The 20108-nt window shown below is 47.3% G+C and overlaps 2 protein-coding genes across 9 annotated transcripts in view; both read right to left on the reverse strand.

The window, feature by feature from the left end:
- Positions 1–2: 2 nt before the first annotated feature.
- On the reverse strand, positions 3–5767 carry LOC111153252 (peptidylprolyl isomerase B). Its single transcript, XM_022512160.1, has 5 exons — positions 5441–5767; positions 4577–4690; positions 3137–3230; positions 892–1076; positions 3–350 (listed from the first exon to the last, which is right to left on the reverse strand). The coding sequence occupies exons 1-5, from the start codon at positions 5573–5575 to the stop codon at positions 228–230; spliced, it is 651 nt and encodes a 216-aa protein (XP_022367868.1). The 5' UTR covers positions 5576–5767; the 3' UTR covers positions 3–227.
- A 2660-nt stretch (positions 5768–8427) lies between these two features.
- LOC111153189 (casein kinase 1 gamma 1) overlaps positions 8428–20108 on the reverse strand; it is a 194812-nt gene continuing 183131 nt past the window's right edge. For 3 of the 8 annotated variants that reach the window (XM_022512052.1, XM_022512048.1, XM_022512051.1), the window contains 2 exons: positions 18282–18305; positions 8807–14306 (listed from right to left, as the gene is read on the reverse strand). In XM_022512052.1, coding sequence (XP_022367760.1) covers positions 14252–14306; positions 18282–18305 — 79 coding nt within the window. In that variant the 3' untranslated portion in view covers positions 8807–14251. The other 5 variants (XM_022512050.1, XM_022512047.1, XM_022512046.1 and 2 more) reach the window with 2 other exon arrangements.

Genomic DNA, 20108 nt, shown 5'->3' on the forward strand with positions numbered 1-20108 from the left:
GATTATAAAAAAAAAACCATTTTTTTTTAATTGTTCAGCATTGGTAGGACTTTGTTACAAAACCAGGCCGGTAGTAGGCCTGCGGAATGTGCAGGGAGGGGTCCACTCTGTCAGAGGCCAGCACTGGGGCCAGTGCAGCACGGAACCCTGTGGCAGCCCGTCTCTACCCAGGGGAAGGCAACAGGGCTGCACAGATGGTGGCTCAAAGGGAAGAGGTCCCGGGGGCCCTACTCCTTGGCGATGGCGAAGGGCTTCTCCACCTCGATCTTGCCACAGTCTGCAATCATCACATCCTTCAGGGGCTTGTCCCGACTGTCGGTCTTGGTGCTCTCCACCTTCCGTACTACCTCCTGGGAAGGTAGAGCAGAGCTGAGTCAGGAGGTCCACCCCTCAAAGGAGAAAAGCCCCAGAATCTGGCTGGGAAAATCTGCCCCCATGGGACAAAGAGCAGGCAAACCTTGGGGCCCCCCAAATCGTAATGGAATCCTGGCCGGGGAGAGCCTAGCTGTAACATGAGGCAGTAGTTTTGATCCTCTGCAGCGGGGGCAGAGCTAAGGGAGAAGAGGAGGAGGGTGGCTGGGGAGTGGGTACCCAGTGGCCCCTCCGGGATGACAGTGTGTTTGGCTGGATTCTGCACAACAGAGGGTAGTGCCAGCCTCTCACTGAGCAAGTGAAATAGAGGCTCCTGTCCTGTGCAGGCCACAAAAATTTGAGAACTTGGGGGCAGAGACACATAGGGTAGTTCCTGATTCCCTCCAGATTTGGACATAGGACCATTGGCAATTTATGGGTCCCTACTGGGAAAGGGATAAACTACATGGTGTCCCTGCCTGTGGATATCTATTTCCTGTGGAAGGCCACCCAGGTTTAGCCCCTGCCCCCCAAACTCACCATGCCTTCCAGAACTTTGCCAAACACCACGTGCTTGCCATCTAGCCAGGCTGTCTTAACCGTTGTGATAAAGAATTGGGAGCCATTGGTGTCTTTGCCTGCATTGGCCATGCTCACCCAGCCAGGCCCGTAGTGTTTCAGCTTGAAGTTCTCATCGGGGAAGCGTTCACCATAGATGCTCTTTCCTGGGAAGAAAGAGTAGAGCAAGGAGCTGAGCTGGCCCAAATCAAGCACATCTTTGGGGTGAGGATTCCAGGGACTCAACCTGTTTTTGGTCAGGCCAGGCTCCAGTGGATTATAAGGACATAAAAGCTGTTCACTTCCTTCCCTCTGGTCTCAGAGCCAAACCATGCCGACAGACCAAGTGGGGCATGAGGCCAGATTGATTTAGTGAACAGCTTATTCCATTGGCTACTTTGAGAACATAACTGAGTGGCTTTTAAATAAGGCAAAGATCAACAGCTACTCTTGGCTATGGCCGGAGAGGTCTGCCACAGGAACTGTGAAGTACTCTGGTATAGAGAGGTGCTTTGCAGAAGCAAAGAAAAGGACAGCTGTGGCTGATCAGCTTTTCTTTCTCTGAACACAGAAGATAACTGAGATGAGTGGGGAGGGGCTGCCACTTGGGTTCTGGATAATCAAGTGCCTCTTACCACTGAACACAAAATAAAAGCTGGATGTTGATGTGTATAGTGTGTCTATCCACAAAGGATCTGAGGCCCAGGTACATGACGAAGGGAGCTGGGCAGACCCTGACACCATTTCAGAAATCCTCATACCTAAGTTCCCAGAGCTGCTTTCAGGAGAAATCCTGCCCCCTACTTTCTCCCTGTCTCCTCTTGGGAGATTCACAGTGTGCATTAGTGACTATAGGTCCTGGAAAAACCCAGTAACGAGCTTCATTTTGTTTTACCCAACATCTTTCAAACTCATGTACAAAACCTGTACCTATTTGTGGCAACTCCTGGGTCAAGTGCTGGCTCAGAGTCTCCTCTCCATGAGAGTCTTCCTTGTAAATCTCTGGCACCTGCAGGGTTTCTGCCAGAAACCCCCCACAGCTCCCTCCATGGCTCTGATCACTTTCCTAACTCCTATGGAAGAACTCTTCGTTTTAAACTCAATATATTTCATCATTTTTCCCTCCAGACTTCAGTTATTCTTTTGACAACTTTTCCTTTGCCCACTGTCCATGCAGCTCCCACCTGCATTATCTACTCGTCCTTCCTCTCCTGCCACCCCCACTGCAGTAGTGACTAATGCTCAGAGTGGGAACGGTGTACGCCGGAGAATAGTCACGAGCAGTTTACACACAGAAACACAGCCCCATTATCCTCCCTCAAACTCCTTTGCGCCTAGGTCTTCCTCCTGTTCAAGCTCTCCGTGGATCCTCCCTCCACAGAGGACAAGGCCAGGCTCCCGGGCCTGGCCACAGTCCAGCATGGGCTCCCCATGTGATGCGTGCTCTCCATCTCCGAACCCTACCTTCAGCCAAGCTCCTGCACAGAACAGCAGTGGGTTCATCTTAGCCCCGCCTCTTTGTCCAAGTTCTCCCCGTCCAGGACCCTGCCCAGATACTCCCTCACAAGCAAGAGGACACTACTGACCAGCTTGGCCGGAGCGACTCTTCTGCTTGCCAGCACCTAGCAGTGGCTGACTTACCACGTGCCAGGCAGCTACCCTGCAGCACCCCAGCTCTTCCCACTCTACACAAGAGGAAGGTGAAGCTCAGAGGACTCACTTGCCTGAGGTCACAAAGCACGAGGACGGCAGACCTCACCCAAATGTGTCTGACCCCAAGCATACAGTGCTTTGTATGGCGTCTGCTCCGTCTCAGGCACTGTTGCCGATGGCCATCACTCACATTCCGTACTGTTCCATAGCTTCCATGTCCTGTTCCCCTGGCTCCTCCCACCTAGACGGTGAACAACCCAGCAAGAGCCTGACCTAGAGTCACTGACCCACGTGTTTCACTTTGCTCCCCACCCCCGGGGGGTACCTCAAGAATTAAGTCACCAAGGCTGTGGGCCCTGACCGGCAGGGGTGAGAGCCACACGACCCCCCCACCCTTCTCCTCCCCTTTGTCCTGGGGTCCCTGTACAAAGAAGGCCACAGCTGGTCCCCATGCGGGTGCTAGTCCTGCTTCTGGAGCTGGGAGAGGAGGAGGCTCGTCTGCCCAGCACAATCCAGCCCTCCCAGCTTAAAGGCTGCACCAAGAGAGCCTGGTGCCCAGAGGGCCCGAGGTTACCTCCAGTGCCATCTCCCCGGGTAAAGTCTCCACCCTGGATCATGAAGTCCTTGATTACACGATGGAATTTGCTGTTTTTGTAGCCAAATCCTTTCTAAAAAAGGGAAGGAGAAGGTGAGAGGTGGCATGTGACAGCAGGCAGATACTAGACCCTCCATGAACCCAGCCCACAGCTCCACCTCCCAAAAGAGACACCACTGACCAGATTCATCACTCAACGTGCCAAGTGAGCAGTGACCAACAGGCCAGGCACACAGCACACAGATCCAGGAGAGGCTAAGACTGCACACTCCTCAGCCTTTATATAATTCTACTTCACATGTCGTCTCCACCTTTCCCCCCTCATTTTCCTCTAATCTTAGGAACAGATGCAAGATGGGCCAAAAAACAACAGTTACCTGCTGAGTCACTGAAGGGTTGGAATACAGACATTTTTTTGGTAATTTTTTATTCTGATTCCAGTATATTAAGATACCCCATTATATTAGTTTCAGGCGTACAATACAGTGACTAACAATGCTATACATCACTCAGTGCTCATCCTGGTAAATGTACTTTTTTTTAAATATTTTGCAGCAGTCTTTTTTTCTTTTCTAAGATTTTTATTTATTTATTTGACAGAGAGAGAGCGTGTGATCACAAGTAGGCAGAGAGGCAGGCAGAGAGAGAGGGGGAAGCAGGCTCCCCCCGCTGAGCAGAGAGCCCGATATGGGGCTCAATCCCAGGACGCTGAGATCATGACCTGAGCTAAAGGCAGAGGCTTAACCCACTGAGCCACCCAGGTGCCCCTTGGTAAGTGTATTCTTAATCCCCACCACCTGTTTGTTCTCTAGAGTTAAGAGGAATACAAACTTTCTTAAACAGGGCACTCCTGTTTCTTTAAAAACCTGGGAAGCTCTGGGCCCCTTACCCTTAAGAGAAAGTTCTGGTGCACAGGCCACAAACTAGTTTCCACAGATATGTTTTCCTTGATTACTGCAATGTCTTAAAATTTTTTTTTTGTCTGGGAGCCTGGGTGGCTCAGTTGTTAAGCATCTGCCTTCAGCTCGGGTCATGATACCAGGGTCCTGGGATGAAGCCCCATATAAGGCTCCCTGCTCAATGGGGAGCCTGCTTCTCCCTCTCCCACTCCTCCTGCTTGTGTTCCCTCTCTCACTGTATCTCTAACAAATAAATCTTAAATAAATCTTAAAAAAAAAAAAAAACTAAAAAAAATTTTTTTTTCTCAAAAAAAAAAAAAAAATCCGTATTTCTGGATTTAGTTTAAAACCTCCAGAAGATACGATAATACCAGGTTCCTAGAGCCGCAGGACAGCAGTCAGCTGCTGGTACTCGGTGAGGGTTACTGCTGTAGATGGGCCACTCTCTGCACTTCAGTTCGCTGCCAACTTTACGTGCCAACTTCACTTGAGTTCAACTACCTCTGTTCCAGCCACTTACCTCTCCCGTGGCTAAGGCCACAAAATTATCCACTGTTTTTGGAACTGTCTTTCCAAAGAGACCAATGACTACCCGGCCTATATCTTCATCTCCAATTCGCAGATCAAAGTACACCTGAGGAAGAAGACCATTTCAAACTCAGCCTTTTTGAAGGGGTCTTGCCAGAGAAGCCAGGGCCCAAGAAGCTACCATGAAGGTCGTACAGAAAAGAGCCCTATCTTGAGAACAGTGGTTCTGAACCGGATTACGGTGGTAACAAAAACCCTATGAGAATGTAATGAAGGCTCCAGACACTTCTCCCAGAAAATGTCTGTTTGCACTCCCTTTAGACCATAGGGTAGCAAACAACCTTTAGTCTACATAAATGAGCGCAGATTCTAGAAATGATCATCAAAAAACCGTAAGAGGGGAATTTAACTTAGCATCATGCAAGCCTGAACGAGACTGCTGTGCTTCGTAATTCCAAGTGGGTAACATCTGGCCTGAGTAAAGAAAAGGATTCACAGTTGGCCAGACGTGATCCTTGACTATTTTCCCAGCGCCGAACGGTATTCGCAAAAACTGCTCTCAGGCTGACAGTGTCAGCCCCGGCTGCACATGCCGGGCGCCCACTCCTGGGTCAAAGCAGGGGCTGGGGTGTCGGGGAGGGCCGGGCAGTCTCTGGTCTGAAGGAGCAGAAAAGCCCGGACGCCACGAGACCACAGCCGGGAACCTAGGCAGGGCCTGAGCCAAAGCCAAGGACGCCCAAGCCTGAGCTCCGGGAGCTTATATGCCTCGGACACCGGTGACTTGCGGCTGCGGGGCCAGAACGCCGGCGACGGGGGGTGGGCTTCGCCAGGCAGGTCAGAAGAGGGGAGGACGGACCTTGACGGTGACTTTGGGCCCCTTCTTCTTCTCGTCGGCCGTGGAGGGTCCTGGCAACAGCAGGAAGAAGACGGACCCCACGATGAGGGCGGCGGCAAAGAGGACCTTCATGTTCCGCTCAGAGAGGCGCAGCATCCACCGGCAAAGAGAGCGCGGCCCCGGCAGCCGAGGGCCGGAAGAGGGTGGGGATGCGTCGGCGAGAGCACCGGCGCCACCACCGAGAGCGACTGAGGGGGGAAACCGGGGCTCCTGCCAGTCTCCTGGCGGGAGGTCGTCCCTATTTTCCCCCTCTGGATTGGCGCCGGATAGTAGGGCCTTGCGGGGGGCGCGGCCCGGCTCGCCAGCAGGGCCGGCCAAGACGCGGGCTCGTGGGTGGCTGCCACGTTTCTGTGGCCCCATTGGCTCCCCACCTCGCCAGGGCCCACCAACAGGAAGAGGATCCCGGAAGGCGGCACCGCCCCGAAGAGCACGCGGATTGGGTCTCTGAGGAGACTACAAACCCCAGCATGCAGAGCGGCCACTCCCGTAACCAGCCTTCCCTTCGCGGAGGGAAGTTGTCTGGAGGATTAGTTATGTTAGAAGGGCCGGGGACTGGAAGGAAAGAAGGTTTGATATTTTCCCACTTGGGCCAGTCAAGCATTAGCCACCACTAGCTTGGGTTTAAGTATGGTAGCTTCCCAGGGACGCCTGGGTGGCTCAGTGGGTTAAAGCCTCAGCCTTCGGCTGAGGTCATGGTCCCAGTGTCCTGGGATCGAGCCCCACATCGGCTCTCTGCTCAGCAGGGAACCTGCCTCCTCCTCTCTCTCTGCCTGCCTCTCTGCCTACTTGTGATCTCTATCTGTCAAATAAATAAATAAAATCTTAAAAAAAAAAAGTATTGTAGCTTCCCAAAATTCGGAGCATACTTCTGCTAACCCAGATTTTTACTTTATACTGCGCCTTCTACTTGTCTTGCTTCAGAACCTTTCCTTTTTGACTTAGTCCCTGTCACTTTAGTACCTGTTTTCTCTGGTTTTAGTGTGCTTATTGCTGTATGTATGAGTCAGAGCACACTATTTTTGTATACTCTGGTTCTTAACTTCCTTTCTTTACCTATTTTTCCAGGTAAACTGTTTTGTTTTGTTTTGAAGTAGGCTCCACACCCAGCATAGAGCCCAATACAGGCTTGGACTTCCGACCCTGAGATCAAGACCTGAGCTGAGATCAAGAGTAAGACACTCACCTGACTGAGCTACCCAGGCGCTGCCAACTAACCACTTTTTTTTGAGCAACTAACTGTGTTGCATGTGTTGCACTTTTGTGTACATCTCCCCCAACACTCCTGCAGGGCTAAGTGTCCAACAAATATTGATTGCAATAGCATCATTAACAGGGAGGTGGAAAATCATAGATATATGATTTTATATATATATAATCTTATATATATTATATATAATTATATATAATATATAATTATATATTATATATAATAAATATAACTATAATAAATATATAATCTTATATATAATATATATATAAAAAAAATATATATATATATATATATATATGAAATGGCCTCAGGTTCAGTTTTCTTGACACCTCCAGGTCAGGGATAGTTGTCAGATGCTCTCATACTTGTTCCTCTCTACCACATCCATACTTCATCACTGGGAGTCTCACCCAGAAAAATAAAATTTTAATTTCTAAATAAATTTCTAAACTTAATAATCTAATAATTTAATAATTTAAATTTAATAATCTAAATTATTAACTAATTAAATAATCTATAATTAAAATAACCTAAATTTAATAATCGGGATTATTATACATTTAATAATCCGGGATCTAAATAAATGTCTAAATTTCTACACATCTTTCTAAAATTTAGACCTATGACATTATTAAATGTCTTTAAACCAGTTTTCAAAGATTAATATGGAAATTCTAGGTCTTCACAGCCTGAATTATAGGTAGGAATTGTTCTGTTTCAATTAGCTGAACCTGCAATTTGGTCTCTTTATGAGGTCTGGGCCAAGCTGGAATTTATGCATGGCCGCTGGCATTAACCTGTCCTTGCTAACACCAAGTTCAATGTGGCCAAGGTGCAAAGCTTCCATAGTCTCAGATAAACACACGTAACATTTGCTGTTTCTAATCTTCACACCTCAATTCAGACCACCTCAATCTGGTAAAGGTTCTTCTAGGTAAAACTGTTGCACTGACAGGATTAATCTTCCCATACCCCCACCCCCCATCGTTTTTTTGGTCAGGCTTTTTTTGCCACTGACTGGTCTGATGCTAACCATAGCTACTGGGAAAAATGTTTACCAAATTTATGTTTTCAAAGTACCCTTCTCCATATGAGGAGCTAATGCTAAAACAGCATAAAAGCAGCCTCCTCTGTACCTCCCCCACCGCTATGGAAAAGAAAAGAAAAAAAAAGCCTGATGGATAAAATGTTCTAAATGTGAAGTTTTTCCTCTCATGATGATCTTAAAACATGTCTTCTGCTTACTTACCTACCATTGAAAAAACACAAATTAAGTAGTAATTTAGTAACAAAAATTGTAACTAGCCAATCATGCCGATTGACAGTTGATCTGTGGCTATATATACATAACATGCACACACTTGTGATTTTATAATTGCACATCATAGTTTTATCCTCTATCTGTATAGATGGTTAATTAGTAGAGCAGAATAACAAAGCTATCTTAACTTCCTGGTGTTCTACTACCTAAGATGTTCTACTACCTAAGAACCAGGGATTCTGGAACCAGAATGTGAGTCATGAATGTCCAAGTTCTGCCAGGAATATTTCAAGTGACTGACAGGACAGAGCAATGTTCAACCCAAAGGAATGAAGCAAAAATGCCAAAGTACCAGGCCTTATTTTCATTCATCAGCCCTGAGTCATATCTAAATTAATCTCAGCTGGATTCTTTGTTACAAACCAACCAGGGGAAATTAAAACCAGACAAACCAACCAACAAACCAAAGAAAATTAGTCAAGAAAGGTAAGACATTTTATTTTACATACAAAAAGGGTGCAAACTGAGTCCTTTCTTCCCCAAATTGGGGAAGAGGTATACTTAAAGATCACATTTGTGTTTTCCATGGTGCCCTAGGAAATGGGCTACTCTGAGATAACATATCAAGACCCATTTTCCGTTGTTTTTTTGTTTTTTGTTTTCCCCAAAGAAGGCTACTTCCTCTGCAGAGGAGTTTCTCCCAATGATGTACAAATCTCTCCCTGGAGGAACCATTCAAATACACTTGAAATTGACATTCATGTTTAAAAATACTACAAGTTTCATTTTCACAGCTGAGCTATGCGACCAGTGCCAGGGTTTATGAAACATCACATATCTAAAATAAAACAAAAAGAAAAAAAAATTTAACAATAATCAGACACATCCACACAGCAATTAAAACTGATTTCCACAGCTGATTTATACATCATCTAGTCTTAAAAAAATTGCAATCAAATCCCAACATCTTCTTTTAAGTACAATGGGCAAAGATTAAAGAAACAGACAAAATAATAATATAATAAATTAGAGCATGTAATATATCCAATGGGAATTGATGAATCAACATTACTTTCCATTGGGGGGGTGGTTATATTTTTGGTTTCATCTCTTATCTTTTCTGCTGTTTACTCTTCTGCTCGATAAATGGGGCTCATTCCCAGAGCCAGCTTCCTGTGACACTAATTCGAGAAGCTCACTTGTTAGTTGTTTACTTCTGAGAATATGCAGTAACACATGTTCCCAGCGGCCTGGGCTGTAAGTCTTTATGGAAGTGAAATGCACAGATGAGAATGTGCACGAATGCGCGTGCACACACACACACACACACAGGCATACAAGTGCAACCACATACACCCATTTGTAAGTGTATTTCCCCCCAAAGAAATGGCTCATTTTTCCTGAGACATTCCTAACAGATTGACAAACCTCTTAAAGAAAGCTTTCGGTGCAAGGGCTGGCCTGGGATTTGGTCTGGAGCTCATGAAGAGGAACACTGAAAATGTCTCACCTGCCCTGAAAGAGGGGGGTTTGCAGGGAAGGGGCAGTCAGGCAGCTGTCCTCGTGTGTTATCGGGATGAGTGCACTGCACCCCCACATTACCATGGATAACCCTCTGCTCTGAGACATTGAAGGTGGTGATGGCACTGGAAATATGATTGTGAGGACAAAGAGGAAAGTAACAAAAGAAATTCTGTCCACAGAACAAGGTTTCTTTATAACATCAAGTTTGGTAACAAAACTAAAAATATATGGAGTACACGTTCACTTTTTCCTTTGTAAGCTGATCTACAAGTACTGGGGTGGGTTGCTTTTTAAGGAAATCTGTCAACTACTACTGTCTATATCCAGGGAACCTACTTACTATTTTGAATACAATGGAGAAACCTATTCTTTTGCACTCAGTCACCTGCAAAAGTAGTTATGAGAAACCTGTTTTTAAGACTGCTTAATTGATTGAAGACTTTCAAGATTCCTTATTTGTGGCTAAAAACTGCTCAAAACTCTGTAAACCCTCACAAGGGCCGTGGTTTCCTTTTTTTAAGATTCAGAAACGAAGCCACCCCTCACCCCCACCCCAGCCCCCAAACAAGACAACAAAACTATATGGATCTCATTTCGATTCCTGCTGACCCATCACAGGGAAGACTGGGAGTCACTGGCCATCAATCTCTAGACAGGGCTTTCCCAGAGGTCTGGAGTTGGCAAAAGCAAGAACCCCAGAGACAAGTGCCTGTTGCTCATATGGCCAATCCAGACGGGGTGCCATGTGACGCTGGCTCCCTAAGGGTTGCTGGAATTCATCCACCCAGCTTGGGGCAGTGTGGGGAGGGTGGCAGTGGACTGGCAAAGGCAATGTTGGCCAGATGGTGCTCTAAGCTCCCAATCTGAGGGACTCTAGCCCTAACGTGGCTGACACTGGAGATGATATTGTCAGGGCAACTCACTGGGGATGGAAAACTGGCTTAAATATGAAAATGAAAGAGGTGACTGGGACACACACGAAGCAGGTGGAATTGGGAGAGATGCATCAGAAGAATACGTTCCTTTGAGATGCTTTCTGGGCTGTTTTTGAGAAACGCAGGCCATGCCTTGCTCACTGGGCGGGGGGAGAGGGGGGATAAATTCTATCTTTTGCATATGAAAAATTTAAGGCTATGATCTTTAGTAACCACTCCGACATACATTACCATCACTGCGTATTTCTGACATTAAAGATGGTTACTCGCACTGAGAATCAACACTGAATATGCACCATCAGCATACACTTCCAGTGAACTACGTTGGGATAAAGAGGCGATGGACCCTCTTCTGGCTTCCGGCGGGGGCTGTTTTCTTTGTACTCGGAGTTCATGGACATAAACAGGCAAATCAACACCACTACTGAAAACTCCAGGATCCTGCCATCTCCTGTTGCCCCTGCGGGTCAGAGTGAAATGGAACTTGAACTGGAGGTCAGCCGAGTCCCTTGACTTGTACCTTCTTAGACTCTGTTTACTCCTCGACAGACCCAGTACAGCAGAATGTTCATTAAGGCGGTCACGAGAGCATAGTGGCTGCTGGCACACTGCCTGCCCTTGCAGAGGAGTCCAGAGTGAGATCCCTGGGAAATGGCACGTGTGTGTGGCAAGGGTTCAACCCTTGCAACGCCCGACTGCGCAGACGCCGGTCATCCTCTGGGCATACAGAAGGACCGTTTATGCCTGGCTGGATCGCTGGCCTGCCTCCCTCAATCTGCTCAGGATACAATGCCAGAGGGGCCGCAGGGCTCGGGAGAACTCCTGGTGGCATGTAGTAAGGGTTTTTTAATGAACAGATGCTGTTAATACTTACTGCTAACTCAGAAGCAACCGCAACAATCCCAAAGAAAAGATCCCTAGGCACCATGTTGAGAAATGGAGAAAGCTCAAAAAACTGCAGTGAGCGGACTGGGGTGGCTGGTGGGTGGAGGGGGTGCCCAGCCTCGGGGGCCTGGCTGAGGCACAGCGCTAAGCAAATATAGCAAACGGGTGGAGAAGGGAGCCCTGATGTGCTGGTGGGGATGGTACTGATGGCCAAATTATTCCTTAGGTAGTCTTTTTATTCGCTTTTTATTTTTCAGGAAGATTGCAATAGAATCTCTCTGGGGTCTGGGACCACCTTGGAGTGCTAATGGCCTTTGTTATGAAAATCACATACCTAGTAAGAGATGTGGGGGGGGCAGAGAAAGAACAGTGCATTAGGAAGGAACCCCCATAACTGCTTAGGTTTAAACCCCTCAAGGGCTAGCCTTTAAAAACATTTAAGCCCAAAATAAAGTCACAAACCCAGCCGCAGGGGGCCTGCCCTGAGCCAAGCTGGTCACTGCCTTTGCTTTTTTGTGGAAGCAGAGGTGGGGAGGCACTTAGTGGGTATGGAGTGCCAGGATGCTAGAGGCTTTGTCACCACTTTCCCTTACCCTCCTTTGAGAGAGAAACAAGGGATAAGGAAGTTAAAGATACTATACAGGAAATTCAAGTTGCCCAAATGCCAATTAAGAAATAAGTTTCCATGATGGTGCCTTAACCACTAGGTAATATCGAAGAAGCAATAGTCAAAATCCTTGTGGAAAAGGGATGTGACACTGTGTCTCCCAGTCACTCTGTTCTGTATACAGGAAAATTTCTTTTAAAGAAATGAAAGATCGCGATCTACACATGAGCTGAGCGGGTCTGGAGCCAGTAAAGTGATACTTCCTAGCCAAGGCCCAATGGAACGGCTACAGCCCAGAAACTCTGATCCATGCGACTGCTATTTTTGCTCCATGTGAGATGCATCAAGGGACTTGTCAGGACATGCCAACTACCAGAAAGTATCCCCACATCCTCCAGTCCAAAAGATGGCCCTCCACCTCAAGCCAGAGGCACTGTTTTCTATGTTCCCCAAACCGCCAGCCTCTGGTACTCCATGGTTAGCTCTCCCTACTCCCAGACACAAGGCCTTGTTCCCTGACGTGATTCTTTCTCCTCTATCACATCTGGAATGAGATCACTGTTTGCAAATCCGCTGAGCTCAAATGAAAATTGAGCACAATGAGATTAATTCCACATATTGATGACTTTCCAAGCAGTGAATGAAGAACCAAGACCCTTCACGGTAGTAGGTTCGCTGACTACCCCACATGGGAAGGCCGACAGTGGACTGGGGAAAACATGCTCTTGATACGTGGCCATCTTATTTGGAAGAAGTCTACATCCAGTTGAGAAGATAATTTCAGACCTTTCATTTCAGTATCCTTTCCCCTGGAATTTTCCAGCACCAACCAATCTTATCCTCCTGTTCACGACAGCCCCACATGCTCAGTCCTCAGCCTGCTGCTGTGGACCTGCTGGGAGAAGATCTGTGGGTGCTTTCTAGTAAGGCAGGCCAGCCCAAAAGCTATCACTCAGCTATTGGGGCAGACAGTACACGCCGATTTTATTTCCTGGCCCTATGATACCAAATCCTGAGGTTCTTCTGGCAGTTGGAAGGCAGGCTCACGTTCCTCCTCTTCTTGTCCACTAGTGGCAATATGGCAGTGGCTCTTTCATCACTAATCTGTCCCCCAAGTTACTATGGAAGTCACATGGCTATTTAGGTGGAAGTCCCTGGCAGTGGAGGAAACTGATTATTTCCAATTTTTTTGTCAAGCATCTCCTTCTGGTCACAGTCTGGCTTGGCTGGATCATCCCATGTGCTGGAGAGCAAGGGTGTCCAAACTGTAGGCTGATGAGGTCAAGAGGTTCTGGTAGGGACATTCTTCAGCAGTTGAGAAGATGAATGAGTATTCAAGTATGTTTCCTTGCCAACCTGAGCGTTTACTCAGAATGACACAGAGTTTGGCTTCTTCTCTTCTGGGTGCTGCAGACCCAACTTTTTCCACTGAGCATGTCCTCTGGACCCATGTTCTCTCTGAATGGCTTGGCTGGCCCCATCCCCCTCAAAACAAAAAAAGTAAAACTCCCAATATAACCAGACACAATATGCATCTGCCATATTTTTTGTTAAAAAACAAAACAAAAACAAAAACTAAAAGTGCAATAAAGTCAGTTTTTTTTTCCTTTGCTCAGAACAATTGCATTGTCCTACTACCATCTGGAGAACAGAGTTCGCTTGTCAAGAGAGCAAAGAATGCCAGCACGCGGGGACAGTAGACTGCAGATTTCTCACAGCTTGTCCAACAGTGTAACTTCATAGGAGGGAGCAGGGGAGGGAGGAACCTGCACCCCGTGGCCAGCTGGGGCTGGAGGCTGTGCAGGCACAGAGGAGGAGGGAGCCACATACTGCCACGCACCCTGGTAGCTGGAGAAGGTTCTTCTCCTGCCCAGGCCTGCCGTCTTCCCCCTGCCTCCTTGGCCACACCCCCAGCCTCTGGAGACCCTTCAGCAGACAAAGCCTGTAACTCACTAGCTTTTATGCTGGAGAGGGTTGAGGGTGGGGCAAGAACCAGGAGTAAACTACCGGGGAGGGAAGAGAATAGTAATAGTAGTCCTTGAGTTTTTGTGAATGACACCTTCACTGTAAACAATAGGAAGGAGAGTCAACCAGGCAGCCCCCCAAGGGCAATCAGTGGAGGAGCAGCAGCTCTGGGACCTGCTCAGAGCTTTAGGCAGGCGGGGTGGCCAATGACCTACTGGGCCCTGGCTGCCCGCACTGGCTCCTTCTGGGGGCATCTGTTTTCTTCTTTTTGGTTTGGATCTCTACCCTCCCCCACAGAGGAGTCCCTTCCAGTGAAAAGTGGCAGGAGCTGCAGGTGCAATCAAGTTAGAGTCCCCAGGGCCTGAGGACTCCTGGGAGGCACTGGTCACTTGTGGCGCTGGGCAGTCTTCTTCCTTTTCCTCTTAAAGAAACAGCAGCACCTGGAGCACAAGGAACAGCGCAAGTCAGTGCGGGAGGCCTGCAGCTTCCGACAGCTTCTGCCTGCTTCTGCTTACTGAGGTGGGGGGGGTGGCTTTCCCCCCTGGCACCCACCCACAGGGCCACCCGCATCAGCGGTGCACACACTGGAAGCAGTGGGCAGTGTCTGCCAGGAGAGCCAAAGGGAACAGCTGCTTCATTTCAATCTGTAGCCACCAAACCTCATCATCCAGAGGCTACAGGCTAGGCAGGGCCAAAACAGGCATCTTTGGGAGGAGGAGGAAGGAGGCTTGTTTCCCAGTCTCCCACTCAGCCCACAGTGCTCATCTTTATCTAGAACAAGGCTGGGGGTCCTCAGGGCTGCCAAAGACAGAGAGCAAAATGATTTCATGCAGCTGCAGTAGCCAGCGGGTATGGAGCTAAACTGAGGCAGACAAATCCCCCACAAAATCTGACTGCAACTCTAGAGGGACCTCATGATGCTGCCAGTTCAGGATTCTGGATTCTCTCCATCCCGCAGCCTCATCTCCACACTCACCCAACCAGAGCAGGCAGGAGGAGGCCCACATCTAGTGAGTCCTGTGAGCCCAGATCCTCTGACTGAAATCAGCACAGCCCACTGTCTGCTTGGAGGGGACTGGTACCACAGCCCAGGCTCTGACCCTCGGCAAGTGAATGGCTGCAGGGTCCTCAGCTTAGCTCCTGAGCCTGCTGCTGCGGCACCAGACAGGGCTAGAGGGCTGGCCCTTGTGTAGGGTGGAGGTCAGGGCCTGCTCCCCTCCCCGGCCCTCCACGTGCTGCTCCCTCGGGCAACAGCCACGGCTCCAGCACAGCCCTGAGCCCCAGCATCGCCTCCTTACTCCTGTCACTGGAATGGGGAGCAGGTCCAGGAGGGGGTGATGAGGGCGGTGGCATGGCTGGTGCGAGAGACAGGTCCTTCCCAGGAAGCCGTCGTGTGCGAAATGAGGATGGGAGGGCCAGAAGGTGTAGATGAGTCAAAGATGCCAGATGGTGGAGGGGGGAGTCAAGTTGCAAACTTAACCCTTGAAAGGAAAGCTTTTTGGAGAAAAGTCTCTGGTTCTCCTGCTTAAATCCCTCTGGGTTTAACGCCAGGGCCATTCATATGAAAATAAAAAACTGTTGCTTACTTCTCATGCCCCAAAATTCTCTGTTGTAGCTAAGATTCATTCCGTTTTCAGTCTGACCCCTTGGTACTTCGACACCCAAAGGACAGGTTATTAAAAATTTGGAGGTCTCTTAGAATGCAGAAACAGACATTTATACAGGTAATGATAACCTTTAACCATATCTATATGTATCAAACGTGACCTTAAGGAGGTCTTAAAAAAGCTTTTCTGAGGGTATTAATGACTTTTGTGAAATACTATTTGAAGTTAATTTATTTATGTAATCCCTACCCCCAGCATGGGCTCAAACTCATGACCCCAAGAGCAAGCACCACATGCTCTTCCAACTGAGCCCGCCAGGTGCCCCATGAAATACTGTTAATGGGTGTGAATATAGTCCCTAAACAAACGGCAGGTGTATTTGCAGACTGAATAAATTCTTTTAAATAAAAATGACCAATGCTTTCAATTATTTAAGACGGTCTTCTCCCTGGAGAAGGCTTTAAAAAAAAAAATGGTCTTTTTCTATTATATATGTTTTAGAAAATGGACATTTCCAAGTTGAAGGTCCTGAAATTAACATTAAACAAGGCAAATTAAATTTCATGAGAGCACCAGTACTTCAACAGAGCTACCTGTTCCCTGTAAACCATGATTTTCAGAGACATCATTAACATTTAAGTCAATTTCTATTCTTCTTTTTTGGGGGGGGTGCTAAAATGAGGATTTTGTGTTTTTAATAAGAACAATCACAATGAAGTCCAAAATACTATTTTGGTCCATTTCAAATTATACTATTTCATTTTACCTCCTTCAAGGCAAATCCTAAGAATTAACATCTGCTTACAAGCACATCATAACCTGATGTGCTGTGCTGAATTTGCCTGACCGGAGGGGAATGTGAGCTGTGGTTTTCAGGCCTGGATGAATTTTTGCTAGTTACTATAGTTAAGGCTTCAGCAGTAGCAGAAGCTTTTCTTAATTCTAACCCCAAGGAAACAGGCCCCACAATCTGTTCTTCGACCCTCGAGTTTCTGTGGTTACTATTGGCAACAGGGCCTGTTAAACTGGGTCAGACCCCAGACCAAGCCCACTGACTAATTCCATACAGACATCTTATTCTCTGAAGAGAAGGAAGGTGCGTGATGAACCCTTCTTATGTCGTAGGTTTTCTTCCAGTTGATTCTTTGATTGGATGACCAGAAGTTCTTAACATGCTGGAGTCAGAATCAGTCTATTCTCCTTGGTCCCAAGCCACCACGTGCTCTTTCTCCAGACCTGTGAGCCACTACCTCGCCCATACTGCACTCTTGCTACATCCTGGCCCTCTCCCCGTCTGCTACCCCTTTGTCACCCATCTCTTCTTGAGTGTTCTTTTACATTCTTCCCTTGCTCTAATGCCTGGCTCAGGCCCCACCATATCCGTGAAGTCTTCCTGTCCATAGTGACCACTTGGGGGACAACAACAAGTGTCCTGGAGAACTACTTGTCCTTTCAAGTATATATGTCTTATCTCTACAGCTAGGTGGCACCTAAACTTTTTGGAGTACCTAAGCCAGATGGTACCTAAGCTTTGGGGAACCCCCTAGACTTCCAAGCAGAGTTGGATAAGCACACAGCAGGCTCTGTATTTACATTCAGAATTATGCGACTGACATCTCACAGGAAAAAATAGACTATGACAATGTCAGATTTACACAGACATGTTTGTTAGATTAAACAGGCCAAATGTGCTCCTCAGTACCATAAGACTGCAAAGTCTATTTCCATTAAACCCATTTGTTATCTTCCACATAGCCCTGTCCCTGTAGGCAACTTGGCTTAGACCACCTGGGGTTCAGAAACTGGTGTCCAACCCAGTCCCTGAAGACAAATAGAAACAAGGTGATCACAGAGTCCAGCAGACTGTTATCACCATGTAGAACACGACCCCATGCATGCAGACGATGTGGGGGGGTTCTCATTCCAGACCACAACAGACCAACTCGCTCAGGAGCATCTGGAAGGCCACAGGCAGCAGCTAAGAAGAAAGCTGGAGAGAGGGCTCTTTCCTGTAGCAAGAATGTGCCTCACTGAACGTGGACTCTTTAGGGCTTCCCCTTCCACGTAGCTCCTATTGTTCCTAAGAATGCATTCAAGGAACCTTCTCCAGGAGTTGGAAAAGAGAGGCTTCAATATTGCATTAACCGAGTCAGCCCTTGACCTACTAAATGTACTCTGACAGGAAAAAAAAAAGAAGAAGAAAAAGACAATAAACGAAAAGCAAACAAACAAACAAAAAAAAACAAAACAACAACAAAATGTCCATTTCTCCCCCCAAGAAGGAGCTCTTTTTGAGAGACTCATTCTACAGATGAAAGAACCAGCTGAATCAAAAAGGAAAGTCACAGATTTTTTGCAAAGCAGCCAATTTCCAGGTGAGGGACCAAGCTACAGAATGTGAGATTATCTGGCAACAACTGACATTGTGAATGATAATCTAAACAACTGATTAGTAACCTTGTCCTCCTGCTCCTGTCCCTCTCTGTCTGATTATCTCTGATCTATTAGTTTGGGAGACAATTCACTCAGCTAAAAATAGAAAGGTAATTCTGGATACTGTGGGATATTGTTTTGACAGGAGACGACAGCGATGAGATGGGTTTGAAAGGAAAGAAGGAACAGATTAATTCCTGGGTATAGGCCTGCCCCATCCCCACCTTGTGGATCTAGTTCCCCAGTCTGGGTGGTTATGGCACAAGGCGGCGTATGGAAGCCATTCAGTGTTCCTAAGGCATTTTGTTTGGCTTTGCCAATCCCAGCCCAGTCTGGTCCGCTCCCCTAGCATGTGGACTGGAGAGAGGGACTCACCACAGGTTGAGCATTTTCAGGCAGCTACAGAGTGTGTAAAGAGAAAAACACAGAAAGGAAGAGAGAAAGAGAGATATTAGTCCACAGAGGTGAGATGGAAGCGACTCCCTGTGAGCCATGCAAACATGCAGTATGTGTCTGTGTTTCGTTTCCTCCTCTGTTGAGGTACGGTGAGTACGCCCAGGCCACTTGGCCCCCACGCTAAGGAGGAGGGGGCAGGTGCCTGACAGAAGCATAGAGGAGGGAGCTGGGTATCTCAGTGAGGGGAAAGGTAAAACAGAAAGAACCCCAGAGTGGGTTTTCCTGGGCAATTTCCAGAAAGGTAGCAGGAGAAAGAGGAAACAATTCTGCCTCTAAGAATTGAACCAAGCACCAAGTGAGCCATTTTGGTTCCCACACAAAGCTTTACTGTACAATGTTAGGCTGACCTCTCAACTATTCTGAGGGAAAGAGAAGTCCTTAGCCTTTCCAGAGTTCCAACATGCCTGACCAAAGCAGCTGGCAGTTAGCTCTCCCCCTAGAGGAGGGGGGAAAGGCTTCAGCCACCCTTTATTTTAGTAGGAAATGAAGCAGAGCAAGAAGGGTCACTGCTCTGGACTAAGGTATAACTGCCAGGAGAAGGGCCTACATCCCATTCTTGTTAATTCCCAGGAGAAACTGCTAAGTTATATTTGGTAGCTAACCAAAAACTCCTATTTTTACCCTAACAAAAATCAACCAAAAAGCTGTCTTCCTCACCACCCTTCCAATCATATTTAAACAAGGACATGTGTCCTATAACCAGAAGAAAAGGGCAGTTAGATATTCATTTCGTAAACAGAACAAAAACCAAGACCCTGTTATGTCTCTCCTCCTTTACACAAAACAAGCTGGGTGAGGAACCCAAACTCAAAAGCTTGGAAGGGAAGGTTTCACGTATCTCCCCAGTCCCTGGGTGAATCTTAACAGAGGCAACAGCCCTCTTTTTCCCACAAGCAGGCTGCATGGACAAATGACATCACAGCTGCGTGCAATGAGGGGTTGTTTGGGACGTCTCGTGCTTCTCTAGCTGTGACTTCTTCCCATGAAAATGATCGAGCAGGTGGATTCACAGCTACCCCCTCCCTCCAAAACACAGAGATGGCCAAGAAGAAACACACATGGTTGTGCTGACAGTTCCCTGGGCAAGATGGATTGGTAGCTCACGAAATCACTGGGGGAATCAGCACACAAAATGCCCTAAGCTTTGAGCGTTTGGATGACATTTGGTCAAAGACAACTGCTCCCCCCTGGTTTCCACACATTTCTGAAGGCCCAAACCTGGAACTAGTGGCAAAGAGGCACAGCAGTCCTTTTTACTAAATGGGGGGACTTTAAACACTCTTCATCACATCTTAGAGTTTAGAATATTCCAGAACAGAATTCACTGCATTGCAATCTCTTTGTGTGAACAGCCCCCTCTTTTACACACAGGACACAAACACCACAGTCACATATACAATCAGTGTACACATTTACCAAAACGAAATGAGAGAATGGGTTTAAAAGAGAAACCTATACAGGACACACCAGAAGACGAAAACCCATTCAATCTTGGTATTCAAAGTACACTATTAAATCCAGAACTAAATGCCTGGCCTCCAAAGTAATAGCCACAACATGAACTGGGAGTGAGGTGGGGGTGGGAATGGGTATACCCATCTTTCAAGGCCAGACAGTGTTTAAATCAGAACATGCTTAATGTCCTGATTCCTAACCTTGGCCACACATTCAAATCATCTGAACTTTAAAATTTCCTGATGCTAAGGCCATAATCCCAGATAAAAGCAGAATCTCTGGGACCAGGAT

The sequence above is a fragment of the Enhydra lutris genome, unplaced genomic scaffold (assembly GCF_002288905.1).
Source record: "Enhydra lutris kenyoni isolate GAN:26980312 unplaced genomic scaffold, ASM228890v2 scaffoldscaffold31, whole genome shotgun sequence".
NCBI classification, from domain to species: Eukaryota; Metazoa; Chordata; class Mammalia; order Carnivora; family Mustelidae; genus Enhydra; species Enhydra lutris.